Raw genomic sequence first — 26,878 nt, forward strand, 5'->3', positions numbered from 1 at the left:
AACTATTGGTCTGGGCTATGGGACTCGGTACGCAGGGGCGGCGTTGCTCACTTCCGCTATGATTGTCAAATGGTGGAACATTCTTCCATGAATTCAACACTTGAGACAGAACGGCAAAGACATAAGGCCCACCAACGCTTTGCCCATAATTTTTAAAGGCACTGAAACAGACAACGGATATATTCCTTAGTACCATCAGTTTAAAAAGTTTTCAAAATATAAGTCTTTATATGAAAATGTTCCTTATTGCATGGTAAGTTGATCTTCATTTTCTTCACCTCAAGAATAAAACGGTCTTCCCTTTTCTGGCGTTTGCAATCTGTTCAGCCTCGCTACCTGAGATGGTGAAGGCGGTACATCTTGCCTGAAAGGACCTTTAGGAGGGGTATAATTAGGGTCCTGAATTTTCTTATATGAGTCATAGTTGCTAGGTCCTTCAGAAGAAGTTTTTTTTTTCAATTGTTGTTCTTTCCGCCTCTGCTCTTGACGGAGCAGTTCTTGTGTTTCTAGCATTACCCTGGCATTGAAGCCATGTCCCCCCATATAGCCATTCCTCGATCCCTGGTAGCTGGAATATCTGGGATTTTCCTTCGCAGTCTGGAACCCTTCACCAGGGGAATAGCTCTGTTCCCAGGAGTCTTGCGATACGGAACTGGCGTTTTTTCTGCTTTGCCTGGAAAGAAAAATGCAAGAGGCTTTTAAGACAAATGTTCCGGTTCCCCTTCTGTTATTGGCAACAACCCCTGAAAAGAAGGGTGTTTCTGCAATGCCATCAGGTTTCCCCCAGCTATAGCATTCTCCAGAAGTCATGTTCTCTTCTGCCCTAAAGAGGCATCTTGCCTCTTTTGTTGGGCATTTCCTATAGAGTTGAACTATATTGTTGAACTGTGTTTTTAGGCCTCTCCAGGAGGAACATGCCATGACAACCCATCCAGTGATACAACAAGCGTCATGTTCTTAAGATGATAGTGTTATAATTCAGTTACAGACTGAGAAAGACCATACGTATTGCTGTGCTTCCTAAGAAACCAGATAAACAGCCAGCACTTGGAAAGCCACTCATGAAAGACTTGAAGTTAGACTCACACTTGTTTCACTTGCTCCAACACTGCTCAAGTCAGAAGATAAAGCTCATTATTCATAGGTAGTTGCACAGATGAGAGTTTCTTCCTCCCATTTCCAGAACTAAGGAATTTTGTGCTGTAGCAGGACTGTTTCCCAGTTTGCTATAGCTTTCATAAAAGAAATGGCAGAGATAACCTTTCTTGCTCATTTTTTGGTTCCATGGGGTAGATAAATAAACCAAATACATATAGGAATTACAAATCCTTATCTCTTTTCACAATAAATCATCACATTATTTTGAAGACAGATTATGGTTTTGAAATAGCTTTAATTTACTATCAAGCTGCTAGATGCTTTTATGAATTTAAAATAAGATTGGTGATGATAAAGTAAACCAATTTTGTGCTGCAGCAAGAGATACCCACTTGGAGATTAAAATTAGTGTACGAGAATCAAGCAGTAAAACAAAATATATTGCAACATTAATCAATAAGAAAGTAATTTAGTTGTTTATATATGGCTTGGTTTTTCATGTCAACATGCATGACTCGCTGTAGCCTCATCCAATGAATATGCAGTGGAGAGACAGGAGACCTGGAGAATTTTTCTACCATTAGTAAAACTAACAAGTCACCTAATGTTTTTGCAGTCTTCCTTCCACGCATATAACTTGAGAATTACCATAACCACCTTATTTCATAATGGATTTTGAGACCTCTGGATGAAAATTGTTACTCAGGATGAATGTAAATTATTACAACATAATGTAAATTCTTATGCAAATTTTTAGAGCTGTTCTTGGTATTCGCATATCCAACTTCGCCAAAGAAATGGTGTTTCTGAGCCATGTTTTATCACTTCCTGGAACAAGAGCAAACTGAACGAACCTCTGTAGGCTACGAAACTGTCAGGTTTCTGATCTACAGTAAGATAAATTTTAAGTACTAGAAAATTAACTTAGAGTTAAACATAGCTTTTACAGTTTCACATGGGACAAGAGGATGACTAGCTGAACTGATTTAATTTACTGACTGTTTTCTGGTATGTTTTCAAAATTAGTTGGCCCACTTTCACTGTCTTTCTGGGAAGATCCTTTAAAATTGACTCAAGAGTTTATTTGCCTTCAGTACTAATGATTTAAGAGTACAAAAAGGGGAAAAAGGAGGCCCCGAGAGACTATATAAGATGAAAAGTAACAAAGTGCAAGAATGAAGCCAGTGCACAAACCTTGATCATTACAAAGCCACAGCTGCAACATTAAAGTTGGGACCTAAGTTTAGGTCCTTACTCCTAAGAGTAAGATTTCTTTAAAGATCAGTCACAGAGTTACAAACAGTTTGTAAAGCTGGAGAACTGGATGTCCCAGCTCGTTATAGGAGTATCATGGTATTTACAGCACTCAGCTTTAGCCCAAGGTGCTGAAATTCTGCCTGCTCTCAGCACAGCTCAAATACCCAGAGTGCTCAGACAAAGTCATTAAATTATCATTAATTACGCAGTAACATGCATTGCTAGCTTGCTAGTAATTTCTCATCTTGAAAACCACATTGAGTGAGGTTCTTAGTCACTCTTTTCAAAACAAGCATTTCTATGACCCAAAGCAATATTTGCCAAATTTCTTGTAGATTAATTTTCTTCTTACAGGTATTAATTTCTGCCACTGGAACTGCATTACAACTGACTTCCAACTTTTAAATGTTACCAGTGATTGAACAGAACAGGGGAAGCAAGTTTTAAGAATCATAGTTTTAAAACTAAAAATAACCCTCCCCAACTTAAAAGCAACACTAGCATCCGTGCTCTTCCACTCAATCTGTGCATTGCTGAGGCTAGCAAAACTGAAAGAGAATTTACCAGGAAAAACAATATGGCATTAATAAGTGTGGTCACTTCAGAAGGAAGGTAGGGATAAGAAGCAAAGGGAATATAAAGATTTTCAAAATGACAAACTAACAATCTGAGAAAACACAACAACTTTACATTTTCGTTTCACACCTTCCAAATTTAACAGAAAAATTCTACCTCTGGTGTAAAGGATTCTCCGTTCAACCATTGCCACTGATATTTGAAAATGCAAAGACTATTTGCTTAATGCTTAACTATGATAGCTATCTAATTTACAATACAAGTTGGGTAAAATTCTGATAATTCTTAAAGCTAAATATCAAGTAAAAGAAATTTCGCCCTAACAGCTAAAATCTCGCCCTGAAATCTAAATTTTTTTAAAATACAGATTTGTTTAGACAGAAAATATATTAATGTAAATGTATTAATTAAAATGTATTAATTGCTTGTTGTCCATTGCTAATAACTCAGTAACTTAGAAGATATGTACTTACTGGAAACTTGGAGGCCCCTGATTTTCTTTATAGAGTTTCTCAGTTCCATATTCTTTTGTTTGAGGTCTTGAGATTTTTTTTCCCTTTTAAAAGTTTTTTGTCTGTATCAACATCACAAAGATAGGATTTCTACCCTCTAAGGAATTAGGCAATGAAAAAAAATAGTCTGACATGTCAAAAGGGGACAACCCATGTCATGCTCACTAGACTTTCGTAATTGTAGAAAATTAAACTGGATGGTGTCCCACAAAGAATAGCTTTGTTTTAATGTCTCAATTCTGTTGGGTGCTGAGTGCCACAAACCCCACTGAAATCATCTCTGAAGCAACTCTCCTAAAATAAACAGCTATCACATGCTCTCACTTAAGAAATTTTATGCCTCTTCCACATTGAATACATTCCATCTTATATCGATGCTAAACAAAAGTGTCTGCACCAAGTACAACATTTTCCTTCCACAAATGAAATTAGCTCCAGGCTCCTATACACTGAACAGCTTCAGACAGTTACCGTACCTGGGTAACGAGCTGTACTGCCGCTGAGCTTGCTGGAAACTCTCTCTTTCTTCTTGCCGCTGCCGCTGCATTTGAACCTCTACTGACACTGAGTGTCTGCCACTCTGTGAGTAGGTCTTGGTGCTTGGCTACAAAGGGAAAACAAAAATGTCTTAAACAAAGTAGACAAAATACCCACAAAAGGGCTATCATCTAAATTGCTATTGTACACATATAGTTGTATTTGTTTCAACATGCGGTTCAAGTAGCTCTTTCATAATCGTTAGGTTAAATTCTGACCCATAACAGTGTCCTGTACTACAAATTCTTTTTCTGACCTCCCATTTCTGAGATGTATCAGGAAAATATTGGTCCAGAATGGGTTGTGCTTTTATAGTAATACTGAAATTTAAATTAAGTCAGTGGAACAAATCTTCAGACACTTTAAGGTAGCCTAGCCATGGTAATGCTAAGTTTTATGCCCCACTGAGGATCTGAGGGAGGAAGGAGCAGAGCAGCCTCACCAGTACGCTCAAGCAATGCTCTCCCATAGGAGCCATCCTATTTTGCTGTTGGTCTGGACATGCACTGCTTGCTTTTCTGAGAGACAGAGGAACATTTTCTGGTTCAATATGATCAAGCAGATAAATCTAGCAAGTCTCTTGTGGACAGTGGGGAATCCTGTATCTCTGAGAAGGATCTTAGAAAACAATGAGGTGACAATTTGAAACTTTGAGGACAATACTAAGAGGATATGAAAATGGAAGACCTTTCTGTGAATACAGAGCATTACCTGTCAAGATCTGGCAGAATGGCTGGATTCAAACTTTGGATTATGAAAAAGTTTACTTTTGTAGAGATACCACTTTTCATTTTACATTACTACTCTCTTCAAATTTTGTGACTTCAAATTGCAAAATAGGGTGTCACAAAAGTCGAAGAATGTTACGGGCTTTTCTTGTTGTTTTAATAGTAAGGTTTCACTTAACAAAGAAACAAAACATTATTTTTTTCCCTAAAATTACCAGTTGTATTCAAAACATGTATGTCTAATCACTGGGATGTTAAGGGAGCATAACCACTTGGCTGAGCCTGGGACTGAAACAACTCATCTCAGACCTGATTTTGTTAAAGCACTTTCTACCTTTTCATCTGTGCCTTCCCTCAAAATGAACATCTCTTTTGTTTTTTGCCAATTATAATTTCTGCAGCAGAAGGATATCATAATGGCTGACAAATATCTGCAACATAAAAGGCTTTTCAAAAGCTTATTACATTGAAGACAAGTTTGAGAAACCAGAAAGTTGTCATTTGTGACGTAAACTTCTACTTCATCTTACTATATAGTCAAGTACCTGTAAGCAGCCAGAAACACAACAAATTTGAAACAGATGTACAACTTTCAGAAACTTCATCAGTCTCAGCTCAGCATTTAACAGATAGACACAATTTGGTGAACAACTGCCTTTCCCCTTACGAGAAGAGTATTGTGCAAAAGAATCAGAATGTGAAAGCATAGACTATGAGCAATGGAGAACTTATTTAAGAAAATCCATAATGCAACATTGATGTCTACTTCAGAGTAGACGTACTCTGTAAAATCTTCAGTAAAGCAGGATTTCTAAAGAAAAATGCTTTGGGAACGGTACGATGAAGCAACAAGTTGCGAAAACAGAATCATGTGTCAGCCTTGTGGGAAATTTTCTTAGAGATGAATAAGCTGTACATATGTATGTCCAAACCAACAACCCCCATGGAGACTTCCTACTATATTAAATAAGGGCAACACATACAGAGCTGCGTTTCAGTTATTGCATATGTCAACATTTCTAACTTTCTTGACTTTATTGAGAGTCTTCTGACATTTGGTATTTTATTGAAGGGCTCAGCTTATGGAAGTGAGTGATTACTTGAAAATCACAAGATTTATTTGTGAATTCTCTCCAGTGTGGTTATAAGCAGCTTACAGAGAATCAGGGGGAAACTTAGAAGCTCCCATGGCAACTTCTCTATAAGGAATAAAAACATTTAAACTATAATTTCAGAGCCAACCTTCTCATTTCATGGGTTCCACTTCAACAATGTTGGAACGCTACAGTTATGTCATATGTGAGAAAGTAGTTACCAAAGATAAGACACAAAATCAGAATTGTTTCTCTTTATTTGAAAACAGTTTCACTTTTTTCAGTTCACTGTAAATATAACAGATTAAAGCATTTTACAGCCCAGGGAATGGTTAAATTATCAAATAGGTGGAGTTAGATTAGAGCTGCTGCTCAGTTTAGGTTTACGCAAGACACTAAAAGGCATCATAGAATCATAGAATCATAGAATAGTTTGGGTTGGAAAGGACCTTCAAAGGTCATCTAGTCCACACCCCCCGCCCCCCCCCCCAAAGAGCAGGGACATCTTCAACTAGACCAGGTTGCTCAGAGCCCCGTCCAACCTGACCTGGAATGTTTCCAGGGATGGGACATCTACCACCTCTCTGGGCAACCTGTGCCAGGGTTTCACCACCCTCATCATAAAAAATTTCTTCCTTAGATCTAGTCTGAATCTGCCCTCTTTTAGTTTAAAACCATTACCCCTTGTGTTTTCGCTACAGGCCCTGTTAAAAAGCCTGTCCCCACCTTTCTTATAAGCCCCCTTTGAGGACTGAAAGGTTGCAAGAAGGTGTCCCTGGAGCCTTCTCTTCTCCAGGCTGAACAACCCCAACTCTCTCAGCTTTTCTTCACAGGAGAGGTGTTCCCCCCCTCTGATCATTTTTGTGGCCCTCCTCTGGACCATCTAGAAAGCAGGAATGCAAGTACATGCACACGCATGTGCAGAGAGCTGAAGTTAGCACAAAAGCCTTTACTAAAGAGACAGAGGCTTTGAAAGCCCTAGTGGACTATGAATGGACTAAGATCAAAACATAGCTTCAGAGATATCTTTTTTAATGCACATAGGAACCAACGGCTAAATAGAGGAAGGGGCTATCACGCCTGCTCGCCTACTGTAGCGCAAGCCCCACATGACCGGATCTGAGGAGTCAGGTCTGGATTCTCAGCAGTTCACAAAGAATTTCACCTAATGGATGACATTTATAATTTCACAGGTCTAAAGGCAAATGTCTAAAATCCATTATCTGATTTTCTGAAGGTATGAGTACCTGTACCCCTGTTAAATTAAGTGGATTTGCAATACTCAACTAAGCTGAAAAGGATACTTATTTTGAGCCCTGCCTGCATGTTGTTCACATCCACAATAACCTGTTCATCTGCTATCTGATTCCAAGCATCCAAAAATATGGCAATGACGTGACATAAAAATACGCCGTCTGTATGTAAACATATATATACACAGACAGGTACACTCAACAATATTATTAATGAAAAGGCCTTTCATTCAAATCTTTTCTTTAAAAACCTCAGTGATACCATAGTGAATGCCCTTGATAGATGATGATCATATAAAGACTTAACGTATTCCTTTTTGGATCCTTAAATTGTTCCGAAGAATGCAGATCTCCATACAGTGATTTATCTTTTCAATATGCTTTCAATTAAAGTATCTAAACCAAAAATATTTATATCATGAGTAATCTTCAAAAGCTAATTGGTAATTTTGGCTCAATCCCCAAAGTATATTTTTATACATATATATTTATATAAAATATATATACAAACACACATCTATATACATGCATACCTCATTTATGTCAGCACAAAATGCAGGTAATTAAAAAAAAAAGTTGAACTATTTTCACATTTTTCAACAGCAACAAAAAAAGGTATAAGGAAGACACATAAGACAGTAATTTTAACACTGATATCAACACAAGGCTAAGTACAATTACAACAACCTGAAATCATCCAACAAACCTGGCAACAGCTCGGTCTTCTCAGTACAGATTGATAAGAACTCTGGCCTTGTTTGCAATGAGATGTGTGACAAGCACTGACCTTTAAAATCGGGATGCGGTCAAGGCCACAATAACAACCAAGGCTGCATTATACAAATAAATGTATGTTCCTGTCTTCCACAATACATTTAAGTGGCAATGATAGTTATGGCATTCAGCATTGTTAAACAATATTCAGCACGTAAAATTGTGCTTTGATACACATAAGATTACACAGCTCTCTTCTCAAAGAGGCATTCATTTAAAACCAGGGCTGCAAAGTTAAAAGTTTCTGCAGATTTCTCACTTCATGCAAACAACATTTTTGCATTTCACAGGGAGTCTGCCCCCATGGCCCATGTTGCACTGACCACCATCAGCAGTAAAGGGCAGCGTGTTTTAGGGATAAAGGTCCACCCTCTCTTTCCTACCTACACCAGTGGCTGCCCACGCAGTTTGCTTCCTTGCAGAGTGGCATTTCTGCCCACGGAGGGAAGCTCTGCGTGGTGGCAGCACGGACACTCCAGCACTGGCACAGATCAAAGTTGCCACAGAATTGGAGAGAGGAGATCATGGTGGGGATCCAGGGCACTGGGTTTTCAGGGAGATCCAACAAGTTCAGGCGACGTGAGATCCACCCGTTGAGGTGACACAGCTACCTCACAGCTTACTGTCATAGGGAGACGCTGGGAGAAATGCCTGCTCAAACTCATAGAACTCCTTTGTTATGATAAATCAAATGTTAACAGGGAGATTACTAAAAGAACAAGTCCCTTAGTATCTTCCCAGTTATGAAAAAAGACCATTAATTAATATTAAAATACATGTGCTAATTTTTGTCCAGATTAAACTCCGTGTTTAGGCGAGAAGTTTCAACTTCACCTGGGAAGCTGGTAGACATCAGGCACCCAGAAGGTCTGTAGTTCTTATAGTTCAGCACTAATTAGAAATAGATAAGATTAAATGACCGTGCCTGCTTTATGTGTAAATGTACTTGGCACAGATGACAGACAATCCAGTAACTGTGTACATTCAGAATGATAAAAAAACATTCAGTGGCTCTGGGAGATGCCCTTGAAAACTATTTTTACTTCTATCTTTTTGTTTATGTTGCTATGTTGAACAGAACATATAGCAATATTTCTTTTAAAAATTGCCAACAGGTGTGTGTATTAATTCAGGCACCATATAGTAAGAAAATCCCATCCCTTTGTGTATCTTTCTATGGTGTATATGTAGGAAGCTGAACGGCATGGTATGGGACTAAGATTTCCATTCTGTGTATAGCAGCGGCAGAAAGAAAATCTTCTGTATAGTAGAAACAAACCACTTAGAAAGACCTGAAATTCTGCCTGGGGTATTTCCATGCACTGCATGCCTGTGAGCTATAAATATGTTTGTTTACAAATGGAAATTATTTCATTTCTTTTAAAAATCTTCTATCTTCATTTTCTGTTTCACATAAATTAGTAGATTGAAACTAGTGGGAGAAAAAAGTTCCAAACATGAAATTTTAAAGTCAGAGCCTAAATCTTGGCAAGAAGTTGCAGATGTGTCATGAAATTCTTCCCAAATTTGACACAGAATGGATATTAACGACACAACTGAAGAGGAACTACCTGTGGAGAGGCTGCCCTGCATAACTTTGGTTTCTTCTCTGAAACAGATTGGGGTAGGAGAAACAGCAATTTAGCTCCTAAGGTATTCTTTGTCTATGCAATGCTCCATTAGATATTGCCTAATATCTTAAATAAAAAATCCTGAAAGACACCCTTGAAATGGATTCATAATAGAAAGAATTAATATACTACTTTTCTTTCTCATTAATGTGTTGAGTAATTCTACATAATTTACAGTCTGATATAAACTTTACAATGTTTGTTTTGAGTATGGTCTGTTATTCATTTTTCCAGGTAAAATTAATATGTTACAGTTGAAGTTGCAGCGATAAAAATCAGGCTTTTTTTTTTTTTCTAAAGGAATTTTAAGTTATTTAAAATTCATTATGGCTTGAAGGACTTGCATACAGGAACAAGAAAGAGTACCATAAGCAGATAAAAGATAATATTTTTCTTCTTTAAATCTGTCTTAGAGACAAGATCTGCACACAAAAAAGCAGCAGAAAAAACAAGCGTAGTCCCTAAATTTTCTGAGCGTTTATCCATCAGGCCATGCCCAAGTATGTTATTAGGACCACTGGAGTCTTTCCTCTGTGAAAGACATGCAGTTATTTACCTTTCACAAATTTGCACATGTAATTAAAGCTTTACTCAGACAAGTCAGGTAGTATACTTCTTTTGACCCAGTTAGTTGTTATCTTTAGAAAGAAGAAAAACTTTTTATTTGACTCCTAAATATTTAAAGTGGAGCATGCTCAGCTGCTCTCTTGATGCAAATTTTCTCCCACCCTCCAAAGAGACCTGGGGTGACTGGAGAAAAATGTATTTCTGAATGGCATTTGCCACTTTCCATTTTTAGCACTCATTTTTTTAATTAAAGATAAAGAAATAAGCCACCAACTTTTGTACCTCCTGCATCTTTGTGGGTTTTTTGATCGTTGCTGTGCTCCTACAGGCAGGACTGGCAAGCAATTGTAGTGTTTTCAATGGATTTAATATGCTCTTTTTTAATTGGATTGTGCACTCCCATGACATTTAGGGCTATAATGCTGTGTTTTTGTTATTGAAGGTGGGGATCTGTTAATTAGGATGTGACTAGGCAAAAATACAGGATATGGAACAAATTACAGTCAAAATCCCCAAACCCAGGACTGGTGCAAGCAAGGATAAACCTCAACAGACCCAATACTACCCAGAAAAGAACAAAAACTAGAGACTCAACTTAGGTACCGAACAGAAAAATCAGCCCCAAAAGAATACTGCATTGGTATAAAAATGTCATAGCAACAGCAAGGGCCTTAAACATTAGCAGGCATACTGTGATTCCATGCAATTCCAAATGCCCAGAAACATATTTCTGCAAATTCTGACAGGAATTAACACCAGTAGGACTAAAGCGGATTAATCATATTTTATGTTATTTTTCCTTTTTTTTTTCCCCCATGTAACATTAGGAACATGGTATTGCCCTTGAACCCCTCTGTAGCTTGTTTTTGAAACACGAAAAATAAAAGAGCCAAGTAAGAAAAAAGAAAGTATGAAGCCTGAGAAAGTTATCTTAAAATAAACAAATGCAAAAACCTTCTCCATAAAGCTTCGACTCATTTGCCGAACTAGTGGATTCCAGAGATGGCTCAACGTTGCGACAGTTAGTCAGTTATTAACAGCGTGTCATTCGAATGGCCTTGAGCAGAAACGTTACACGGCTTAATAGACAGTGTCATCTCATTCCAGCGCTATCGCTTTTTGTGTCTGTTCAGCTGCTTGATGCCGTGCGAGCACTCGTAGGCAGTCAAGTATTTTGTTTACTGGCAGGGCAAGCACAGCCGGGCAAGAAGTCCAGCTCCCTCGCGTTGCTCATCCAGAGAGAAATAACCTCCACCCCATGGGCACGGCCAGAAAGGGACGGGGTCAGGCGCCGGTCTTTCGGCCATGGGTATCGCTCAGAGCCAGCAGGATGGAGTGCTCCACGGTACGGAGATCTGCCTCCAACCCATGGAGGAGACTGATGGTATTTGTCACAGGTAACCGGACTCCTGTGTCACAGGCCGTTAATAGTCCGGGATGGATTGGAGTTGGTGACGTCCACAGGATCATTCTGATAATACGTTTGCAGGTTTCTGAGCTATTGAGGTCCTCTGAATATCCTCAGAGCTGCCAGATTTCCGTCAGTATCCATTACTTACACTGCAAACTTTGTGTTCATTTACACTTTCCTTGAAGTAACCAATGGTCCCACATCGCATCAGCGCTTTGTTCCCTATCCTCAACCCTCCCATCATCTTGTTAATGAGAAATGCAAACTACTTGTCACCTCATAGCGCACACTTCTCCGCGCATGGGTTTTTCCTCTCTTTCCATCCAAACCAGGTCGGAGTTGGCTGCCGTCACGAGGCTCAGAGGCTTCTCTGGATGTAAAGCCTTTTGTTTATGTAGGCTGCGCAACCCACCTCCCTCAGGTGAAAACACACTTTTCAACAGCGGTCCACATACAGGTGCACTTTTCACTGCTGTGGTTTGTAACCAACAGCTTACAGATGGAGAAGACTGAAAAGACGTTGATGAATGTATCTAAGTATTTTCCTGCATATGTATTATAAACCATTTTTTTGTGTCACTGGTATTTGGTAATACATCTGGACCTGTTTTGAGAGGGTGTCTTAACAAAGTCCATTATTTTAGACTAATATGTTAAAGTAATACACACTCCTTAAGAGAGAAGGTTATGGCTCCTTAACACTGAAATGACTGTGAACTGCTGAAATGGATGAGATCATTGCTTTATCCTTTCCAAGCATTGTGATCTTGAAAGGCTGGAGTACATGATGGAAAAAAAAATAATTCAGAAATACTCTGGGCCGATTTTTTTTAAAGTACTTATCTAAAATAAAACATTTGGTCATCTATGTATTTAACAACAGAGCAGCTCCTACAAAAGCAACAATAAGCTTCAGAATTAATATTAATACATTAAGCTGAATTAGTCACTTCGAGCTCATTTGCATGATCTGTAGAAAGGGAGTAAACAGAGAGATCCCATTTGTTTGAATAAGAGAAAAAGGAAAGGTCAGTGTTCTGACCCACAATTTAGGAAATTATTCCATTCCTAAGGTAATCAGCCTGTCATCCAAATAATTCCCTCCTCGCTCATTACAAGAAACTGCAATAAAAGCCAAGTTGCCTGTCTAAAGTTGCTATGGCATTTAGATATACAGCAATTTGGCCCATGACCTTCAGTAGTTAAGTTCCCAAGTCTTCAAGAGTGCAAGTTTTTCTCATACACAGTTTTCCCAAGAATGCTGCTCAAACCTCTCATTTGGAGACTAAACAGCAGTCCATATGCATAATGGAAAGTACCTCCTACACCCAGCCCCCTTTCACCCCAAAACTGCTACACTATAACTGCGATGAGCTATCACATTATCTTCACCACAACAAATGGAAAACAACCGGTCATAAAAAAATGTTTGCTTTATTTATTCAGTTTCAGAGAAGGTTAGAGATTTTCTAACACGGGAGAAGAGAAGCCTAAATCCTGATGCAGTATGTTAAGCACTGATAGGTCATTTAGGGATACATTTACCTTTGTTCCTCTCCATGCTGCATGTCAAAAATACCACAAGTTCAAATTGGTGAGTTTAAGACGGAAAAGGACACAAAGACCCAACAAAAGTAAAAAAATCTTCTATATCCACCACAATGGGCAAACAAAGATGACATATGCATTATGATGCTACCTAGGTTGTTCTCAGTGGCTTCATACACACAGATGGAGATCTTTGGTCTCCACCTCAGGCTCGTGTGCATCGTAATGCTAAGTCATAATAACCCATCACCTACACCCGCTTCGGAGGAAGCTGTGAGAGATTCTACTGCTGTCAACATACAGCTCCCGCTTTTTTGGGAATGCAAGCAAATCGTTCACTGCCTTTATTGTGGAATTTTAAACAAAAATGCAATAAAATATTTATCCCATATTTAAAGGATCCTAGTTTAGGATACGTAATTGATCAAAAAGCAACACCGATTCATTAAATTACGTAAGACAAGATAAGCACATGGATTTACATAATTGTATCACGTTGCTGTATCAGATTGAACAGGATTTAAATGATCAATTAGGATGTATGTCTCGAGACAGAGCTGTCTTGGCTAATACAAGTGGCAAAGGCACACTATTGTGAAGTATGCTATTACACATATCTCTCCATTTTTACTGTGAAAACACATAGTTCTTCCTCTTAAGGAAAAGAACTAATCACAGTAATATTGCTTCAGAGAAAATACCATTTACAAGGTTACATGTTCTCTCTAAATTATTTACTGTTAGCATGTGTTTTATTCTCATTTTCCTAGAAAATTTCAGAATAATTGATATTGCCTTTGAGGTAAAAAAACCCAAGTAGTAACTCACAGAGTCGAGGGTCTAAACACAGAGCAAGTAACGCTATATGCACACAGGACAGATGGCTGAAGAAGTTTAGAAATTAAATAAACATCAGTGAACCAAAAATGGGGATAACAGAAAGTGCAGAAGTGTGGAGGCAGAGGACCCCGCACCCCTGCCGGTCTGCTCCCAACCAGCCGGGGACAGCAGGCGTCAGCCAACCTTTCCAGATTTGACAGGCTCCGTACACTTACCCATGGCTGCTCAAAACTGTAAGTACGTCTCCTGTCTTCCACGTCCTCATCTTGCTTTGCTTGCTGAAACTCTTGTCTCAGGCGTTGTATCCGGTCATGATTGTTAGGGGTTGATCTGTTGCTAAAAGAGGGAGGATGGAAATGATCAATATACTTGGGAACTGCCATCTGCGACTGTAGTTTCTTAGCATGGGACTGCTACTACAGTGTGGGAGTACAGATTTAAAAATAATTTCCAAGCATTTAGTACAAAGATCTTTAATTTTTTAAAGATGATTAATGCTGTTTGACTTATAAACTTCAGAAGGTGTAACGATAAGACAAAGGGGGTTCTTCCTAAAAATCATCAAAAGTTGCCGGCATCTTTTCAGTATATGTCACTCCTAGAAATGAAAAGGAATAGATGCGCTCACATCAGACTTAACATAAAGGGAAATTAAAAGTCCTAATGATCTCTGCTACTGAATAAACATGAAAGATACTTTTTCCCAATCAATAAACTGTAGTAGTGGCAGATCTTTAGTTACACCAAATTAATTACAATGTCTGAAGGCCCTACCTATATAAAATTTGATTATTTTCCCCAATCAATAAGAGCCTGTCATCCCTTAGTTCTGCTTTTAACAAGTCTTGTAAACTGATCAGTCTGAAAGCATTAAAAGGCTTGGGGGCCAGTAAGAAGCAATACATTTGACAGTGCCGTACGCAGGAACGCGCCCGGGCAGCAGACCGGCGCTGGCTAACGCCCCGCGGACGCCGGTGGGCTGGGGAGTGCTCAGCCCCGGGGGTACCGCGACGTACCAGCACACCCAGAACCTTGAACTCTTCAAAACCATCAATTTTTCCACGACACCTGTCGCAGATAATCTGCTCTCCATAGCGCAGGTTTATGTGAAACCATAATGAAATATGCACAGGAATGGCTTATTTCATGGGGCAGAGAGAAAGTGGATGTTTATTAATCTCGCTGCCGTTTTTCCAGCTGTACGGCTCACACCTGACCCTACCACCCCCACCCTATTTTAAACATGTTAATGTGCGAATCACGGGAAGCCTGACAAATAAATATGTTCTATCAAGACTAACCAGAAGCATTTTAATCTCTTATTACAGCCTTCTTAAGCCTTGCATTTCATTGTTTATTTCAAAAGAGCTGATGAGGAATGGTCAGCTATTACTTTGCTTCAAAGGAGAATTCTGCAGGGAGACAACAGAAAGCAATTCCACAGATTCCTGTTCTTGGACACAGGGTACAATAAAACACAGTGAATTTATATCCCATGTCTTCTCTCATACAAAAAGAGACAATTTTAGAGTCCGTTTGTGACTGTTTTCCATGTCTTTTGGGGCTGGTGGGTGCAGTGGATTGGAGGCCATAGGTGTTTGAAACGTTACCTCCCACACTTTTCAGTGGCATTAAATGGAGCTTATCAGTGCTTGGTTGGCCAAACAGAAAAATTAGCATGGTCCTGGCAAAGGCTAATTTTTGAAGAGGTTTGTTTTGGTTTTTTTCTTTTCTTTGAAACCAGAGGCAAGGAAAAGGAAGGAATTTAGGGAAGCGTTTTCTTTTATTTTTTTGCAAATGGGAGCTTTAAGAAATGCTTTATTTCTAGGGTAGGTCAACTTCTATGTGCAAATTGCCATTTTGAAAAGTACAGTTGAAGGAAGCTTTATGTAGAACAGGTGGAAGTGAAACATTGTGGCATTTTCAAAATTTCCAGTTCATTGAAGGTATGTTGCTAATTCTATTTCCTTAATTCAACTTCATTTTGTGAAACAGCTTATCTCCATTTGCAGTTTTCTGTTATGTAAATTTATTCCTTATAGTCAAATTCTGCCCAGCTTTACTATACAACCACTTGGTTTTTCCCACGCATTGCTATGCACTGCAAATTTAAATGTAATCATCACAATCCAGTACAAGACATACAAAGTACTTTTAAATGGTCAGTTGATTTTTAAAACTGGTATTGTTAATCTAACAAACAAGTAGTCCAATACTTTCTACACAGACAGTGTTTTCCGTAAGATAAATTGCACTCAAATGCAGCAAAACACTTTAACTATTAGTATTTCAGGTATAAGAACATGTATTTGAAAGAGTTATGCCAATGAACTTCGGTGCAAAATTACTAGGAAAACACCATATATAGACACCTTGAAGTACTCAAGCTGATCGGTAAATAATCAGTCTTTCTTAATCAAGGTTGTTTCAAACTCTAAGGGATCACAGTGCAAAAATTACACCAGAGCAGTTATCCAGTGGCAAAGAAAAACACAAGGTAAAACCCAAACATACTGAACTAAATGCTGCGCATTATAAGGAACAGACCCCCTCTACCAGCCTCAAAATGGGCTACTGGAAGGGTTATTACAGATCTGAGGACTTGTGCACATTTTGTGATTGTTACTCATTAAAGCAATTACATGTTTTTACATGAATGGCAAGCAAATGCATAGCGTCCATGCCATGAAGCCAAAATATATGTCTCCTCCTGAACAGAAAATGCATGAATTTGACATCCTTTACACTGCAGAGGTGGAACAACAAAGGACAACGAGGATCCTGGGATTTATGATTAACTTGTCTCCAGACCTAAGAAGAACTTATTCTAATGACAATAAAAAAGAAAAAGAAAAAGAAAAGGAAGAAATCAAACTGATTTAAGAAAAGTTATTCGAAGTTATTAAAAGGTTTGATAATGGCAGAGAAGATAAATCTTTTAAACAATATTTCTATTTTATCTGAAAAGCAAGGGACATGACACAAATTTAGAAAATTGCAAAAGAATGGAATTGTAAAAAAGGACTATTTCACAGAAAAGAAAGTGCTAAATTAAAAGACAAAACCACTTCTGTATCTACTCAAATTTCTTTGTGCTCTGAAATTGTGAGATGCAGAAAGTGAGGTCAAGTCTGTGGTTTTATAAAAATAATAATAAAATTAAACATTTTTATTTTGAAGACGGAAAAGAAAAAGGCAGGCAGCTAAGGAGGGGCTAAGATACTTTTAAGAAATGATTATTTGAGGGCTTGGACTATATCTCACATTGGCTTCCTTTTGTTTCCGTTTTCCTCTCAACCTTGTTCTGATTCTCTAGGTTAAATTATTTAGCTGCCCTAACTTTCCCACCAGTGAAGGCTTGCACATCTCCATCCTGGTCTGCCATGCTGTCTCCCATTTCTTTTCATGCCTCTCTCCATCCAGGTGATTTTCTCATCAGTGCTTTTTTGCTATGTTTTTTACGTCTCCCACTGCACTCCAACTGCATTCAGGGAACACTCAGTACACCCGTTTGATATCTCATTCAACCCCCAGCCAACAATTACCACTTCCAGAAGGTGGAATATGCAAAAAATCATAATCACAATAAAAAAACCTGTCACAAATACAATTTTGGAGTCAGAAGTGCAAACCTACCTTTATTCCTTTTCAGGTCCGAGATGTTGTGTTTTATCTACAACTCTTTATGTAAGTCACATCATTATCCCTTGGGACAGATCTAAACAAATGATATCCAGTGTGAAGAGTCCTTAGCCAGTCTAAAGCAAAATGAATTTTGACTTATTGGATGAATTTATCCAAGAGAGGTAAGGTCGTATCAGCAGTTTACTAGGATGCAGGGCTGCAGGTGTTCCTGCTGCTTAAATTCCCTTTTGACTTTTGCAGATGTACCGTGCAAGTCTTCAAAAGTTTAATTAAATGCACCATGTTTTGTTTGAGTTTTTCATTCAGATGAGCTGAAAATCTGAAGGTAAATTCACCTCAAAGTATTCAAGACTACAAGCAGGAAGGAAGGAGTTTAACTTGAAATCCATCCAAAGTTTATTGAAAATTTGACCTATGCTAGTTTTAAACTTTTTAGCAAAACTGGAATTACAACTCTCTGCAGTAACCACATCTTGCCCAGACAGCCTTTCCTTATGCCAACTTAGTAACAAGATGGTTGTGAACTTAGAGAAGACAATTAGCACCTCCTAGCATCAGATGTAAGTGACGCTCTTCCTTCAAAGTGCTGTCATTATTAAATGTTCTTAAAAGAAATAAAAATCAGTGAAAGTCTTTTAGGGCCAAAGCTAAGTCGGGTTGCAAGGTGGCTGGGCTTCCTTGTATCTACTTGGCACCCCACTGCCGACCATCTGCAGATGGCACATTTCACAATCAGCGATTTTGTGAGTGTTGCTTTAAAACACACAACCACTAGCACGGGCTAAAAATGTAACTGTAAGCAAGGCTTAGATAGGACAGAGCTGCCACATATTTCCAGAAACCATCAGAGTCTCAGATCATTAAGCAATGGCTCAGTGTGATGTCATCCACTGATGTACAGAGTTGTAATCCTTTCAAAACAGACAGATTTTCAGCGTGATAAAGTAGATACAAACATGCTACTGAACAGGGATGACTAAAGCTTTGGAAAAAAATTTGTTGGCCTGAAAAAGCATGGAAAAGGGTCTTAACAACATCACCAGGCAGTTGCAACATGACTAGAATAACCAAAAGGTTAGTAAACAAACCGTGTTCTTTACACCCGAAATCTTTTAACACAGATTTGAGCTGCCAGGGACTCGCTGGCCTGACCGGCTGCTTAGATCTCTGGATAGCAGTTATAAGACACAGATGGGTTCTTATTTACTTCAAGCTGGCAAATAACTATCACCTATTTGTATAAAATAAATTCCTTTCCATTTCAACAGATTACTTGTGTCATATTAAAAATCAAGAGCTGAATTTGAACCTACCTGTGTCTACAGGTAGACATGAGGAGAAAAAGTGTTTCTTTCCAACCCATTATGGATTAATGATGTCCCTGCTCTGGTGGCCATGCCTTAGTTGGCAGCACGCGTCCTTGCCAAAGTTCAGAGCTAGCTGAGCGTCTACAAAATTGGCCCCTTACTTCAATGGCTTGAGCAGGCTGAAAACAGCCCAACAGAAAGCAGAGGAGTGGTGATAATCTAACATAAAAGCTTATGCTACATTTACTGAAACTCAAGCACCCTCTCGCCACGGTGCTTACTCCAAGCAGATGGATTTGTCTGTTTCAGATGGTCCTTGAGGGCGGATAAGCAGAAACTGTCAAGTTGTTGCAAAAAGACATGGATGTAAAATAAAATGAAAATATGCCCTTTACCACGCTTAAAGTTAGCACCATGCTCTACTGCACAGTCTGCTGGTCTGTTCACTTTAAGCAGATTTGTTAATTGTCATTGACACAGATGACTGCCCACACACTGTGGGATTGATGATGGCTGGGCAGTGGCTGAGTTTCCACCATCTCCTGCATGCCACTAGCTTGCCAGAGGAGGTTGGTCTTTTCTTATTATATTGTTTTATGGTTTATATTTTTAAATTAGTGTAACTGATTTGGTTAGTACTCTCCTTCCAGGGTGCCCTATGTACAGTCCTTCTCTGGGATACCAGGGAATAGATTTTCCACAAACACAAGGGTGTGGGCACAGCACACAAACAGGAGCAACCACAGTCGATGTCATATAAAAGAGCTGTTGTGTGATTACAGATGACTATAGCCAGTTGAGAAAAAAAGACAGCTGAGCAAGAGACCAAATTTGTTAGACTACAAATGTACTCATAACACAGTGCAGTTGTAACCTGGAAGGCGGCATAGAAAGGTTTATCCTACCCTACTTTTGTTTTTCTTAAGTGTCAAAGAATTTACTGGGAATAAGGCATTAAAAGGTGGGGGAGAGGTGTAAAAAACCCGAAAATGTATCAATTACAAAACTGCAAATCAAAATAGCTTCTCTACACAAGCTTCATTAAGTTTTATCAGCTAGTATCTTGGGGGTTTACACTCAAACCACAGGTCATAAATTCATAGTAAATCCCCCATATGTTCACCAAACACCTGAATTCAATTTCTCTTCTAGTTGTAAGAAATGGAATGTGCTGCTCAAATTAATTATGCATGCAAAGTTAGTTTCTAACAAGGGCAGCTTCTTGCATGCTGAAGAGCATCCTATCTGAATTCTTTCCCCCCACATCTCTTCCAATCTTGGCTTATTTCTACTGTTCACAAGGTTATAAAAATCCTTCTCTCTTGCCATTTCATATTTGCTAAACGAACACAGAACATTACATATCCTTTAAAGCCTGCAGTTTTTAAAGGCAGATAAATTCAGGGATTGGCTTAATATGACAGGCAAGATCTAACACGTTACCTGTACACATACCTACACACTTCAGCATATTAATTCCATCAAAACAAGGATTTAAATCCTAGGATTTATGTCAATATGTACGCATGCAAAATCAGCTCATGAGGAAGTTTTATCTCATTCCCAGTTTACCTTCAAAGTGGTAGTCATCAACTCCCGTACCACAAAGAAGTTATGCAAGTCCCCAATAACACTTGCTTTCTTCAGTGAATGAAATTAATTTCCAGATTTTGACATTGCGATTTGTTGATCATTTCACACCGATTTCAGCGGAGTAAATCATTAAAAATTAAAAAAAAAAATACACCTCTGTTCTCTGGGTTAAAAAGGTAATCTCAAATGCTCTTAATTCGGCACTCGCTTCTGATGGGATGGCCATAAACAACAGCAGAGAGTTGGAGCTGATGGGGAGGTCACTTCATCGCAACAGTCTCTTCAAACTCTCCAGACTAGATTTCACTTTGAGTCCCTCTGTGGCCCTTCTGCAGAAGGGCCGTCATTTTACAACCAGTGAAATCTGAAGAATGCACCCAAGACCCTTTTTATTGCCACCATCACTCTTCCTTATTAGCCTGTCAGAGCCTGCACACCGGAGACAGAAATCCAGTCTTACTTTTCAGGAGAATTCTTCTACTAAAAAGAAAAGCAGAGATTTTAGGAGCTCGCTATAAACATCTGAAAACAGATACTCAGCTACTGGGTTATCACGCAGTCTAAGCCTTATTTTGGAGCTGTTAGATTTTGCAGATAGAAGCCAAGCCAATTTTCAGCCACACACGACTTGTTACAGCCATTGTCATAGGGTATTGTATTTTCCAAGTTAAAAAAAAAAGAAAAAAAGAGAACACCACATGTAACCTAAAAGAAAATACATGACATCTAACTGTGAATTTCTTATGAAGGTGTTAAGGAAATGGCAGAAATACACATACAAAGTTTTAATAAATCATGAAAAAAGAAAATAAAACAAAGGTACTGGTGATCAAGCAAAGGAGAAATTTGCATTTTTTATTCTAAATGAAATACAAAATTACTTCATAGGTGGCCGGGGAGATACAGGCTCTGACCTTCTAAGTACCTTCCTATCCTAACTGGAACAGACAATGATGGCTCCAGTGCTGTTAGGTCTGATGAACATCCACAATTAGGCATCACAGGCTATTTTGTGTCAACACAAGGATTGCCTGGCACAGCAATACAAAGACATTTAATAAAGACGACAGAGAAAAAATCCTCTCCTGGACCTAGCTGGCCATTCCTGTGCCAACAGAAGGGGTCATCGGAGAGATCCCTAGTGGGCTTCAGGCCATGTCAGTCTTTGTCTCTGTTTAAGCTAATCCAGCTGCTTTGCTGGAAGCTATTTAGGGAGAGCTCCCTCTGATCTCCTCTCCGGATGACGGTGGGGCAGAAATCTTGAGCAGAAGGGCAGCAACAAGAGCTAGGGAGCAGTCACTTCTTAAAGCACGGCAGCTATTTGCAAAAAGGAACATCTGTCCATAGCCAACACCACCTGTGTGGTGTGAATGTTGTTACGTAGGTATAACCCAGCTCACTCTAGCACACCTTACACAACTCAGCTACCTGCAGTGTGGTGACACTCCATTTTACAGTATAAAAAATGCTTCAGAGCCCAACTTTGGCCAACATGAGAGTGAAGAAAAAGCCTGTGTCTCTTCATGGGAGGAATCTAGAGACATGAAAAAACAGTAAAAAAAAAAAAAAAAGACCCTGACTGTACCATTTCATTTGAAGGATTCATCAAAAGGAGTGAGTAAAATTCAAATAATGCATCATTACACTGTGTTTGTAAATGGTGGAATTTAGCCCTGTTTCAATGCAAAAAAACCCCTTCTTTAAAAGGTATTTATTATTGTTTAATGCATTGACATAAGTTATACTGGAAACCCCCAAAATACATTGTTTTCTCTTTAACCACAGATAATGCTTAGGAAATAGGTATCAGGATGTTGCAACTGGAAAAACACAACAGAACATTTTTGACTCTTGTGAACACTTGCCCTCACTAAAAATGACATCTTATTTTAAATTACAAATAAAACTAGAGTGTCAAGCAGCACATCGCTAGACAAACAGTGTGGTATAGACAAAGACATCTCTTTAAAATGCCCGAACATTTAAAAAGATAATACATTATGCAAAGTTCACGTGGCTCCCACAGTGCTTAGCAGTTGCTAGCAAATTACAGTATAAATGTTTCTGTTCTGTGACAGAGGGGCTATTGCATTATAAATGGCCAAATAATATTTTGATTGATTTTATGTTCTATCTTACTCTAGCTATAGGCTAATTTCCAAGCGTAAAATGAGAAGTTGTCCATTAAAAACAAACAAGCAAAAATGGCCTGAGGATGCCAAGGCTAGGTCAAAGCTTCACATGGCTTCTGAAATCTGAAACTTAGGGAGACTCCTTCTGCTAGGAGCATCAGTAGTAGATGAGAAATTCTGTATCTAAAACCCAGAGAAATGTGTAATCACTGTTTTATTTTTGGCATTAAATAATCTGCAACCTAAATAAAACTCTAAATCTGAGCTTACTGTTAAGCATTTCATCACTTAGTGCCTGTGCATTGCAACAAGGATCCATAGAAGTTTCCATAAACTTCTTTTCCATAAACTTCCATAAATCCATAAAGAAGTTTCCCATACGACTCAACCAAGAAAAAACAAAAATCAAGGCTAAGACTGATTACTTGAATTGGTGCCTAAATTCACATGGCTGTGGCCTTCTTATGAAGTTGATCGTTAAGATTTATACTGATAAGCACAAAAACTAATTAAGATTTTTTAAATTTGCACACAGAGATTTAAAAAAATTAATACGATATTTTGTAAATCAACTGATTTCTAGATAAATCCTTTCAATGTTTTACTGTAAAGATGAAGATTTTAATAAATACATGTTTTAATCATGCAGTATCACCACACTGTCTTGATTAACTTTAAAACTAGAAATTGCCAGAAAATTACAGTTATACTAAAAAAATAATCAATTCCAGGCAAGGACAGTCAAGAACAGCACTTACCTTTTATCCAAAAATTCAGTTTAGTGAGTCAGCTAGAACTCAACTTTTACTAGTAAGATATTTTCAAATTATTTCACTTATATTTCCTCTTGGAAATGTTGAAAACTTCTTTTCCTCAGCAATCCTTTTTCAGATGTACTGCACAGGATGCTCAGTAATTGTTATGGGTCTTGCTATGTTTTGAAACACTGGATTAGAAATCCAGAATTCTAGTATTGTTCTTGGGCTGCTTAGCCTCAGCCCAAGTGCAGACTTCAGATACCCAAAAGTGTGTATTTCTCTTGCTGCAGAAGAAATACAGTATTTACTTGTAACACCACTTCAGTGGTTTACCAAGACAATTAGCCTTATAAAGGCTATAGGAAAGCTAATTTATTTAGCAGGAGAAGGTAAGGCGGGACTTTTCTCAACCAATTTTAATAATCTAAAAGGTAGGCATGTAGTTAAAACTACCCATCTAGACCTTTGCCGAGGGAAATACAGAGAAATAAGTTACTCCAGAGGGAAATTCAGAGCACCTGCCTTAGGATGCAATTACTTGCCCTTGAGAGCTCATTACTTTTCTTCATTGACAAAGAAGAGTAGAGGGATGAGCTCAGGCTTAAATAGGTAGATTTAGACAACTATATTATGGCAGATGAATCCCACCCTAGACAGTTAACTTGTGCTGAAGGTAGGTGAAAAATGAATCATCCTAAGAAAGTCGAGTACCAGGAATGCCTGGTAGAAGGTGATGGTCAACTGGCATGGCAGAATAACCCAACAGTTTAATCCTTAGGCAGAACAATGCATTAGAATAAATTTGTCCCTCCATCAATGATTCATGGCAATCATGAATCATTGTGTTTGCATTCACATATCCACAAATGAACAACAGCCTTCTTTAGGAACTGGTTTTTGAGACCCTGTATAAAGTCTATACAATGTCCATTTCTCATTTACTATGATTTTAATGGTTCTTTACAGAGTATACTACACTACTGTTTGTAATTCTCCTTTATAGAAAAAAGAACAAAGTTTTTTAGTTTCTGAAACATACAGACATGTATAGCCATGCCTGAGATAAGACAAGAATTGCAACATAACAGCTTCTGTGGTTAAGAGCTCCTCAGTATGGCTAATTTGTATCTCAACTTTCACATTACTTCAGCAAATGCTATGCAAATGCTATAAGGTTTTCTTGAGTAACGTAATTGCCATATGTTCTTTAGTAAACAGAAAGAAATTAAATACGTATAATAGGTAATTCCACTTAGTACATCAAATTATTTTGCATGATATTGGCATTACATTACAAAGTTACAATGGTGTTATTTCATGTTGTTATTCTCATAGTCTTAGGTTGATAATGTTTCATTTTGACACCATAATGGTGTGTCTGGGGATTTTGATGACAATGTGTTTTGACATCATGTTAAAATATATCCAAACTGATATCATTTTATTTTGTCATCATTACCTAGTTTCAGTTGGATTTCTAAGATACTGCTTTATTCCAACATCTTTAATTGGGAAGATTTCAGTCCAAGTGGCAAGTGCTAAAAAAAAGTTTTGAAGATGTTAAGCATGGCTGTGTAGCACGCGTTACTGACGTTCAAACTTGTACTGGCCAGATATCCCAAAACATAACAGATTAGTCACATGGTACCGATCCTCAGATCATAAAAACATGAAAATGCTTTTTCTTCTAGAGCATGATAATAAATTTAGTATATTGTACTGTAATTCTATTTCAGACACTTCAGGCAGGAGGCCCAGTGGCAAAATCACTGCCACAAACCAGAACTTTCTGCTGGCGTTGGAGCGTCTGACGTGCACTCACTTCATGAGTCCCTGTATAGAAACCAGAAATCATTTCCTGAACGCTATTAAAAAAGTGAGATTTCTAATTCATAAGCTTCACTGAAATAGAAATCGCTACATATGTGATTCCAACTAAAGAACAGCAATGCCAGTTCCTATACAGAGCTCTAAAACCCAATGCCTGGCTTGAGCTTTAGCTAGCGCAGACCCCTCTAGACCCACTGAATCCAACCAAGCTTTGAGAGTTTATGGGCATCCGAAGGTATGGCCAAGAATTTTGAAGATATTTTAGGGGAAGAAATAAGGAATAATTTTGAGCTTTAAGCTTCTTGTTACCATTATGAAATTGAGGGATTGATTCTGAAACAATTTGCTATAAAAATAATCTGGTAAATTACCCCTGGGCTACCAGAAATATGCCTGTCATGCCAATTTGTCCACTTACAGCAATATCATGCAGTTTCTTCTTTTTGTTATTTACTAGTTCTTCATGCTTCCTCTACAATGAATTAAAGAGCAACTCCAGGGAAATCAACACATTACACGTACTAAGAAGTGTATTTATTCAGTACAGCAGACCAAGTTCTACTTACTAAAATGATTGCTGATAAAATCTCTAATTTTAAACATTAATGCATAAGATTTCTCTGCCATTCAAATCTGATCACAGAGATTAAAGAATTTCTTCTTTTCCCCCCACTCTCCTAAAGCGTAATACTTAATAGAAATTGCTTGTATTATCTTATTTCAGAGAGCAGGCTAGAACTGAGACAATCCCTTGATCCCAGTTCATGAATAAAGCATTTAATGGACTGCACTTGTCAAAGGACACACTAAGCATTTGATCTATACAGTAAACAAATGTCTATGAAAACCAACCCCCCAAAACAAAAGTTTGACATTGTTACTCATTTTTTAAGATATTTTCCCTTCCTCCCTTATTTCAGGACTCTGAAGGCATTGCTGGAATGACAACCGCATTGAGATGAAAATGGAATTTTTCAAACAACTGAAGGCAGCAATATATATTCCAGGGAAACAGCTAGTAAGTCCATCTAAAGTTCGTACATAACTACTCTCCGGTAAAAGGAATTGTTGTAACATTAGAAAATGTATAATTATTAAACAAATGACAGAAGGCTAAGTTGTACCCTGACATTCTAACACTCTCCACATCTTCTTTAAGCTTCCTTTGGGTATTTCAAGCAAAGAGGAACTCCTGCCAGCAGAGGAAAATGAAGCTACAGAACTGTGAGCCTGCATAACTATGAACCCAGCTGACCTGAAGAATTTGATACATACGTACAAAATGCTCTTTCATGCTCCCAAAAGACGAGATGAAATATTACAAGCAAGTAACTGCAGCTATTAACATCAGCAATACTGCAGAGCCAGTTCCATTTAATGCAAATTATAGACTTGTTTCTACTGGCATTGACCATTCTTCACCAGCCAAAAAATCAAATAGGTTGAACTGCCCGAGAGGCTTGTATAGAAGGTTATGTTATTTTTAACAACTGTATTTATTGAAAAAATTGTATTTAAAATAATTGTTTCTACCTCTTGAATTTAAAAGCTTGGTGTATCTTCTTCAGTTACCTTAAAAAATAAGAATTGCAATTTTTTTTTTTAAATCTTTTGCAGTACAACGAGCCTTATTAATGTAATGAGCTGTTAAGTGACAGATTAATGAAACATCAACAGAAAACTGCACTGGTATTTATGATTAATCTCTGAAATAAACCCATAGTGTAGTATTGTCTCTGTAATTCAAGTGTTACGTCTATGGGAATTTTCAAAATGAACTAAGGCAA

The 26,878-nt window shown here is 38.1% G+C and overlaps 1 protein-coding gene across 8 annotated transcripts in view; it reads right to left on the reverse strand.

Annotated features, from left to right (window-relative positions):
* Positions 1 to 279: 279 nt before the first annotated feature.
* Positions 280 to 26,878, reverse strand: part of PARD3 (par-3 family cell polarity regulator) — a gene marked incomplete at both ends in the record, with an annotated part of 463,052 nt that continues 436,453 nt past the window's right edge. For all 8 annotated transcript variants that reach the window (XM_082015586.1, XM_082015587.1, XM_082015585.1 and 5 more), the window contains 3 exons: positions 280 to 673; positions 3,920 to 4,047; positions 14,042 to 14,162. In XM_082015586.1, the coding sequence (XP_081871712.1) occupies positions 280 to 673; positions 3,920 to 4,047; positions 14,042 to 14,162 (643 nt within the window). The remainder of the gene's footprint in view (positions 674 to 3,919; positions 4,048 to 14,041; positions 14,163 to 26,878) is intronic.

This window comes from Phaethon aethereus (genome assembly GCF_964289735.1).
Source record: "Phaethon aethereus genome assembly, chromosome: 2".
Classification (NCBI taxonomy): Eukaryota; Metazoa; Chordata; class Aves; order Phaethontiformes; family Phaethontidae; genus Phaethon; species Phaethon aethereus.